The sequence below is a fragment of the Oncorhynchus masou genome, unplaced genomic scaffold, assembly GCF_036934945.1.
Source record: "Oncorhynchus masou masou isolate Uvic2021 unplaced genomic scaffold, UVic_Omas_1.1 unplaced_scaffold_1284, whole genome shotgun sequence".
Taxonomy (NCBI): Eukaryota; Metazoa; Chordata; class Actinopteri; order Salmoniformes; family Salmonidae; genus Oncorhynchus; species Oncorhynchus masou.
In genome coordinates this window covers 169,490-178,690 of record NW_027002682.1, presented here as the reverse complement: position 1 = coordinate 178,690, position 9,201 = coordinate 169,490, and the positions used below count along the sequence as shown (strand labels likewise).

The 9,201-nt window shown below is 61.2% G+C and overlaps 1 protein-coding gene across 1 annotated transcript; it reads right to left on the bottom strand.

Annotated features, from left to right (window-relative positions):
• Positions 1-2,739: 2,739 nt before the first annotated feature.
• On the bottom strand, positions 2,740-4,500 carry LOC135530184 (proline-rich protein 36-like; the record flags this gene model as incomplete). The annotated part of the gene is made up of 2 exons (XM_064958556.1): positions 3,710-4,500; positions 2,740-3,575 (listed from the first exon to the last, which is right to left on the bottom strand). Coding segments are annotated over exons 1-2 (1,627 nt in total), but the record flags the coding sequence as incomplete, so codon positions are not given.
• Between the last annotated feature and the right edge of the window lie 4,701 nt (positions 4,501-9,201).

Genomic DNA, 9,201 nt, shown 5'->3' with positions numbered 1-9,201 from the left:
GACGGCGCTGGGCAGACTGGCGGCGCTGGGCAGACTGGCGGCACTGGGCAGACTGGTGGCACTGGGCAGACTGGCGGCGCTGGGCAGACTGGCGGCGCTGGGCAGACTGGCGGCGCTGGGCAGACTGGTGGCGCTGGGCAGACTGGCGGCGCTGGGCAGACTGGCGGCACTGACGGGCGCTGGGCAGACTGGCGGCGCTAGGCAGACTGGCGGCGCTGACGGCGCTGGGCAGACTGGCGGCGCTAGGCAGACTGGTGGCACTGGGCAGACTGGCGGCGCTGGGCAGACTGGCGGCGCTGGGCAGACTGCTGGCACTGGGTAGACTGACGGCGCTGGGCAGACTGGCGGCACTGACGGCGCTGGGCGGACTGGCGGCGCTGACGGCGCTGGGCGGACTGGCGGCGCTAGGCAGACTGGTGGCACTGGGCAGACTGGCGGCGCTGGGCAGACTGACGGCGCTGGGCAGACTGGCGGCGCTGGGCAGACTGGCGGCGCTGGGCAGACTGGCGGCACTGGCGGCGCTGGGCAGACTGGCAGCGCTAGGCAGACTGGTGGCACTGGGCAGACTGACGGCGCTGGGAAGACTGGCGGCACTGACAGCGCTGGGCAGACTGACGGCGCTGGGCAGACTGGCGGCGCTGGGCAGACTGGCGGCGCTGGGCAGACTGGCGGCACTGGCGGCGCTGGGCAGACTGGCAGCGCTAGGCAGACTGGTGGCACTGGGCAGACTGACGGCGCTGGGAAGACTGGCGGCACTGACAGCGCTGGGCAGACTGGCGGCGCTGGACAGACTGGCGGCGCTGGGCAGACATGTTCCGGTTCCGGGTTGGAGCGAGCGGTCGCATCTACACTTCGGTCCGCAGGTAGTATAACTTTTCATTACATTTTCATTACATTTCATTATAGTACAACGGTTTGATTTGTCTAATCTTAGCAATTTCTTCTTAGCTAGCTACATAGCCGTCTTTGTATCAAAGATAATTGCGTAATTATCGTATTTCGTCGTCCTAACGTAGTCTACACTGCTATCTGCCCAGCAGCTAGCTAACGTCCACCGTCTACCAGCACTGTAGAAACTATTACACTCAACTGAACGACTCGATTAGTGTAGTGTTAGCTAGCTACATAGTTGTCTTTGCTGTCTTCGTATCCAAGATAATTGTGTAGTTTAGAGTGTGTAGACTTAGAGTGATTATCTTAATTTACCGAGGTTAGCTAGCCAGCTATTTGTCGTCCTTAACGTAGGAGATACTGCTAGCTAGCTAGCCAACAGCTAGCCAATGTCTACCGAATTGAACTTCAACTACCCGGTCAACATTCCGCTTCGCTCCACAGGTAGTATCACATTTTCATTTCACTTCATTACAGTACAACGGTTTGATTTGTTTGATCGTAGCTAGCTAGCTACATAGCCGTCTTTGTATCTAAGACAATTGTGTAGTCTAGAGCGATTTTCTAGGTTAGCTAGCCAGCTATTGTCGTTCTTTTAACGTAACGTAACGTAATCAACACTGTAGAAACTATTACACTGACGGAACGACTTGATTAGTGTAGTCAACGCAGCCACTGCCAGCTAGCCTACAAAGTCAACAACGCAGCCACTGCCAGCTAGCCTACTCCAGCAGTACTGTATCATTTCAATCATTTTAGTCAATAAGATTCTTGCTACGTAAGCTTAACTTTCTGAACATTCGCACGTGTAGTCCACTTGTTCCAATCTCCCTTGCATTAGCGTAGCCTCTTCTGTAGCCTGTCAACTATGTGTCTATCTATCCCTGTTCTCCTCTCTGCACAGACCATACAAACGCTCTCCAATGACCGCGTGGGTCAGCGGCCACCCTAATCTGGTGGTCCCAGCGCGCACGATCCTCCATGTGGAGTTCCAGGTCTCCGGTACTTCTGGAACTGCCGATCTGCGTCAACAAGGCAGACTTCATCTCAGCCTATGCCTCCTCCAGTCCCTCGACTTCTTGGCACTGACGGAAACATGGATCACCACAGATAACACTGCTACTCCTAATGCTCTCTCTTCGTCCGCCCCACGTGTTCTCGCACACCCCGAGAGCTTCTGGATCAGCGGGTGGTGGCACCGGGATCCTCATCTCTCCCAAGTGGTCATTCTCTCTTTCTCCCTTGTGTTCATCCACCTCTGGCCTGCTCGCCTCGCTACCACTGAGGAAGTACAGTTCCCGCTCAGCCCAGTCAAAACTGTTCGCTGCTCTGGCCCCGCAGTGGTGGAACAAACTCCCTCACGACGCCAGGACAGCGGAGTCAATCACCACCTTCCGGAGACACCTGAAACCCCACCTCATTAAGGAATACCTAGGATAGGATAAAGTAATCCTGCTCACCCCCCCTTAAATGATTTAGATGCACTATTGTAAAGTGGCTGTTCCACTGGATGTCATAAGGTGAATTCAACAATTTGTAAGTCGCTCTGGATAGAGCGTCTGCCAAATGACTTAAATGTAAATGTAAATGCAGACTGCGGCGCTGGGCAGACTGGTGGCACTGGGTAGACTGACGGCGCTGGGCAGACTGGTGGCACTGGGTAGACTGGTGGCACTGGGTAGACTGGCGGCGCTGGGCAGACTGGCGGCACTGACGGCGCTGGGCAGACTGGCGGCGCTGACGGCGCTGGGCAGACTGGCGGCTAGGCAGACTGGTGGCACTGGGCAGACTGGCGGCGCTGGGCAGACTGGCGGCGCTGGGCGAGCTGGTGGCACTGGGTAGACTGACGGCGCTGGGCAGACTGGCGGCACCCCTGACGCGCTGGGCGAACTAGCGGCGCTGACGGCGCTGGGCGGGCTGGCGCGGCGCTGGGCGGGCTGGTGGCACTGGGCAGACTGGCGGCGCTGGGCAGACTGGCGGCGCTGGGCGGGCTGGTGGCACTGGGTAGGCCAGCGGCTGGGCAGACTGGCGGCACTGACGGCGCTGGGCGGGCTAGCGAGCGCCCGGCGGCGCTGAGCGGGCTGGCGGCGCTGGGCGGGCTGGTGGCACTGGGCAGATGGCGCTGGCGGCTGGGCAGACTGGCGGCGCGGGCAGACTGGCGGCACTGGGCAGAGGCGGCACTGACGGCGCTCGGCAGACTGGCAGCGCGCAGACTGGTGGCTGGGCAGACTGGTGGCAATGGGTAGACTGACGGCGCTGGGCAGACTGGCGGCACTGACGGGCGCTGGGCAGACTGGCGGCTAGGCAGCGCGCTGACTGGTGGCGCTGGTGGCAGACTGGCGGCGAGGCAGGCTGGTGGCACTGGGCAGACTGGCGGGCGCTGGGCAGACTGGCGGCGCTGGGCAGACTGGCGGCACTGGGTAGACTTGTGGCACCGGGTAGACTGACGGCGCTGGGCAGACTGGCGGCACTGACGGCGCTGGGCAGACTGGCGGCGCTGGACGGCGCTGGGCAGACTGGCTAGGCAGACTGGCGGCGCTGGGCAGACTGGCGACTGGTGGCTAGGCGACTGCAGACTGGCGGCGGCGCTGGGCAGACTGGCGGCGCAAGGCAGACTGGCGGTGGGCAGACTGGCGGCGCTGGGCAGACTGGCGGCGCTGGGCAGACTGGTGGCACTGGGTAGACTGACGGCGCTGGGCAGACTGGCGGCACTGACGGCGCTGGGCAGACTGGCGGGGCTGACGGCGCTGGGCAGACTGGCGGCGCTAGGCAGACTGGTGGCACTGGGCAGACTGGCGGCGCTGGGCACTGGTGGCACTGGCGGCGCTGGGCAGACTGGTGGCACTGGGCAGACTGATGGCGCTGGGCAGACTGGCGGCGCTGACGGCTGGGTAGACTGGGCTGGGCAGACTGGCGGCGCTGACGGCGCTGGGCAGACTGGCGGCGCTGACGGCGCTGGGCAGACTGGCGGCTCTGGCAGACTGGTGGCAGCAGACTGGCGGCGCTGGGCAGACTGGCGGCGCTGGGCAGACTGGTGGCACTGGGTAGACTTGTGGCTGACAGGTACTGGCGGGCACTGACGGCGCTGGGCAGACTGGCTGGGCAGACTGACGGCGCTGGCAGACTGGCGGCGCTGGTGCCAGCAGTCTGGCAGCGCTGGGCAGACTGGCAGCGCCGACGCCAGCTGCCCAGTGCGCTGACGGCGCTGGGCAGACTGGCGGCGCCAGGCAGCCTGGTGGCACTGGGCAGACTGGCGGCGCTGGGCAGACTGGCGGCGCTGGGCAGACTGGCTGGCACTGGGCAGTGTTGCGCCGTCCTGTCTGCCAGTGCCAGCAGTGCGCCCGATCTGCTGGCGCGCGGTGGTGCCACCAGTCTGCCTGCGCCGCTCCCTGATCTGCCAGCGGCGCGCCGCCAGTCTGCCCTGGCGCCGCCAGTCTGCTGCGCTGCGCCGCCCAGTCTGCCGTCCGGGCCCAGCGCCGTCGGTGCCCGTGCCCTGCCAGTCTGCCCAGCGCCGCCAGTCTGCCATGCCCGTCTGCCCAGTGCCACCAGTCTGCCTAAGCGCCGCCAGTGCGCCATGCCAACGCCGTCAGTGCCGCTCCAGTGCGCCATCAGTCTGATGCCACCAGTCTGCCCAGCGCGTGCTGCCCAGCGCCGGTCTTAGCACCAGCGCCGCCGGTCTGGCGCCGGCCCTGCCTTGGCGCCGTCCGGGCGCCGGTCTGCCAGCGCCGATCGTCACAGTGCCGCCAGTGCAGCGCCGCCGGTCTGCCCAGCGCCTCAGTCTGCCGCCGGTCACCCTTCGCGCCGCCAGCCGCCGCCAGCCTCCCCAGCGCTTCCGCCGATGCTGCCCAGCGCCGCCGGTCTGCCCAGCGCCGTCGGTGCTGCTCGGTGCTGCCCAGCTGTCGATCACCCGGTGCCGCAGGCGCACCGGTGCCGCCGGTCTGCTTGCGCCAGTCTGCCCAGCGCATGCTCGGTCGCCCAGTAGCACCACCGGTCGCCGGTCTGCTTGGCAGCGTCAGCGCTGCTCCGGTCTGCCAGCGCCCGTCGATCGCCAGTCTGCCAGCGCCGTCGGTGCAGTGCTTACCAGGCCAGCGGCGCCGCCGGTCTGCCGCCGGTCTGCAGTGCCGCGTCTGCTGCTCGCCCAGCGCGCCGATGCTGCCGGTGCCGCCGGTCTGCAGCGCCGGTCTGCCCGGCATCGCTGCTCGGTGCTGCCCAGCGCCCGTCATCTGCATCGTCTGCTTGGCGCCACCGTTGCGCCAGTCTGCTTGGCTGGCGTCGCCGACCCAGCGCCAGCCGATACGCCGGTCTTGCACCGATCTGCCTGGCGCCGCCGGTCTGCCCAGCGCCGTCGGCGCCGCCGGTGCCCAGCGCCGTCGTGCGCCGATCTGCCCAGCGCCCGATCGTCTACCCGGTGCCTCGGTCTGCCCAGCGCCCATCCGGTCTGCCAGCCTTCGGTCTGCCCCGGTGCCGCCGGTCTGCCTGGCCTGCCCAGCAGCCAGGTCAGCGCCGCCGGTCTGCTGGCAGCGGCGATGCCGCCGGTCTGCCCAGCAGCACCGGTCGCGGTCTACCCGGTGCCGCCGATCTGCTTGGCCGTCGGTCTGGTGATCTGCCAGCGGCGCTGCGCAATCTACGACACGTTGCGTCGGCTGACAGAGCGCTCTTATCAGGCGACACCTGTGTTGTCACCTTATGACATCAGTGGAACAGCCCTTGCAATAGTGCATCTAAATCATTTGAAGTGAGCAAGTTAAATTTAATCTATCTAGGTATTCACAATGAGGTGGGGTTTCAGGTGATGGGTGGTGATTGACTCAGCTGTCTGAGGCGTCGTGAAGGGTTGTTCCGCCGCCTGCGGGGCCGACAGGTACGACAGGCTGCTGAGGCTCTCAGTGTGCTGGCGGCCAGGCCGGAGGTGGATGAACAGAGAGAAGGGAATGACCACTTGGGAGAGATGAGGATCGTGCCCTGCCGCTGATCAGAAGCTCTCAGTGTCGAAGAGCTGCGTCAGCGCCGACGTGCAGAAGAGCAGTAAGTGGCAGTGTTATCATGTTGATCCATGTTTCCGTCGATGCCAAGAGATCGAGGGGGACAGAGAGCAAGTGAGATGATCACCTTGTTGGCCGCGAATCGGCAGTTTCAGAACTCCACACATGGGTCGTCTTTCGGTCCGATCCGCGACTGCAGCATTGTGGAGCATTGTATGGTCTGTGCAGAGAGGAGAACGGGGATAGATAGACGCATAGTTGACGAATTTTGGAAAGAGGCTGCAGCTATGCAAAAGGAGACAGAATTGACAAATTGAACTAGCATCTCAGCTACGTGTAAATCTTGATGAATCGACAAAATGATTGAAATAATGCGGTGCTAGCGAATGTATTGACTTTGTAGGCTAGCTGGCAGTGGCAAGGTGACACACATGGCCAAGTCGTTGACGTTCGTCAGTGTAATAGTTTCTACAGTGTTGATGCGATTGCGTTCGGCAAAGCATTTGAAATCTTTGGCTGGCTATTAGTCGCTCTAGACTACACAGTGTCTTAGATGGAAGCGTTTATATCGCTAACTATGCGATCAAACAAATCAAGCCCGTTGTATATGTGAAGTGAAATAATGTGATATCTGAAGCGAAAGCGAAGATATTGACCCGAGTGAATAATGACCGACGAACCAACTGTGGCTAGCTAGCAGTGTCTCCTACGTTAAGGACGCAATAAGCTGTAACACGGTAAGAATTAAGATAATCACTCTAAGTCTACACACTCACAAACTACACAATTATGCTGGATGCGAGACGAGCAAAGACAACTATAAGTAGCTAGCTAACGCTACACTAATCAGAGAGCCGTTGGTAAAGTATGTCAAATTTCTACGAGTGCTGGTAAACGTGGGCGTGCTAGCTGCTGGGCAAAATGGCGAGTAGACCTACGTTGGGACGACAATCGATAATTGCATAATTGTCTTTGTCTAAAGGGCGACTATGTAGCTGTAGAAGAAATTGCTAGATTAAATCAAACGTTGTAATGTGTATGAAATGTAATGAAAGTTATACTGCCTGCGGACGAAAGTGTAGATCGCGACCGCTCGCTTAACCCGGGGCGGAGGCATGGCCTGCCCAGCGCCCGCCAGTCTGTCCCAGCGCTTCGCCAGTCTGCCCGAAGCTGTCAGTCGCATCAGTCTTCCCAGCGCCCGTCGGCTCTGCCCAGTGCCGCCAGTCTGCCTGTGGCTGCCGGTCTGCCCGGCCGCCAGCCGGTCCTGCCCGGCGCCAGTCTGCCAGCGCCGCCGATCTGCCCGGCGCCTCGGCTCTGCCCGGCGCTTGTCCTTCTTCCGGTCTTTCAGCAGCGATCATCGGTGCCGCCGGTCTGCCTGGCTGCCGGTCTGCCCAGCAGCCGCATCTGCCAGCGCCGCCGGTCACCAGCGCCAGCCGGTGCCAGCGTGATCGTCTGCCCGATACCGCCGATGCTGGCGCCGCCGATCGCGTGGCGCTGATCATCCAGCCAGCGCCCATCTTGGCGCCGTCGATCTACAGTGGCAACTTGATGCTGCCCAGCGCCAGTCTGCCAACGCCAGCCAGTCTGCCCAGTGCCCGCCGGTCAGTCTGCCAGCGCCGTCCGCGCCCGCCCGTCTGCCTGGCATGCTCCCGGTCCGCCCGCGCTGCATCGTGCCCAGCCAGTCTGCCCAGCCGCCATGTGCGCCGCTCAGGCTCCCAGCGCCGCCGGTCTCAGCACCCAGTGCCGCCCGCGGGTGCGCCGGTCTGCCCAGCCGCCAGTCTGCCCAGCGCTGGGCAATCTACCCAGTGCTTACCAGTCTGCCCAGCGCCGCGGAGTCTGCCCAGCGCCAGCTGTCTGCCCGGTGCCGCCCGGTGGCGCCGCCGGTCTGCCCCGCAGCCGTCGGCCGCCAGTCACCCGGCGCCGCCGGTCTGCCCAGCCGTCCGGTGCCGCCGGTCTGCCCGCACGCTGGCGTCTACAGCCACCAGTCTGCCAGCGCCGCTCCGGTCTGCCCGCAGCAGTCTGCCAGCATCTGCTCAGTCTGCTGGCCGCAAATCCGTCGGCCGCCAGTCTGCCCGGGTCTGCCCGCGCCGCCACTCACCTTGGCATCATGCCGCCAGTCTGGCAGCAGTCTGCTGGCGCCGCCAGTCTGCCAGTGCTGCCCTAGCGCTTAGCCAGTCTGTCCAGCGCCGTCAGTGCCGCCGGTGCCCCGCCAATGCCAGTCTGCCCAGCGCCGCCAGATCCGCCGTCAGCAGAATCCGTCATTCAGCTGCGGTGCTCCGTCAACCAGGCCGCCGCCAGTTCGGGATCACCATTCGGCACCGGATATCCAGAACTGAAGTTTTTCACATGTCTATTAAGATGATAAATCGCCGTGTGCGATCCTCGACGGGCGTGCGGCTGGAGATGTGTACAGCGAGGGGAACAGACCGCGCGTCTTTCCAGTGTTATCGCTACTGCAAATACGTCGCAATGGTTGCCCTGCTGAAGAAAGCGTGGAAAAAAAGCAAGCGACTCTTCCTCCACCTATAAGAGTCACTGCCATGAAGCTGATTTCAAATCGCGACTTCCTGATTGTATTTATGCAATTGGTTTCTGTAACATCGGATACTGTGGCACTCTGGTGTCGGCATCATTTAGGTGACCAAGCGTTTAGAAAACGGAACGATTTTCATCGCAAACAAAACTCGAAGTTAAACAATTATACCAAACGAGTCATCAATTCAATATGTGAGTTGAAAACACAGCATTAACTGAAACAGAAACAGCTGTGTAGGAGGAATAAAACTGAGTTTGCTGAAGACGTTTCCTGTCAAAAGTCTTACCAAAGACTGAGCGCAGCAACAACACACAAGGCTGAACCCATATTGCATCAGCAGGTCTCTCCCCGTTCAATGTCAGGAGAAGACGAAGGTTTACAGATGTGCTGTCAAAAGCTCTTTAAAGAAAAAAAAAGACACACAGCAGATAGACTTTACGCTCAGAAAAATTACAGAGTGTCTCACTGTCAGAGAACAGGCCAGACCGGTACAAATGTATCCGACACCGGAATAATGGCCCGCGTTCCAGAGCACAACAAATGACTACGCGGCCCTCAGCCCTCAAGTAAGTGGACACTCTGGTGGCATATCATGGCGTCTGGCAATGCTCATTATTGCAAATGGACCATCCTTGCCAGGAAATCGATCACTTCGTTAATCGCGCGACTGTCTTTTCAGCCGCGATAGCACTGTGAGTGCTTGCGCTTCAATCGTATGATTGCATGTCCCTTATATTAAATATATAATTATCAATATATGCCTACTATGATAGCTAGCAGAATGAATTAGCT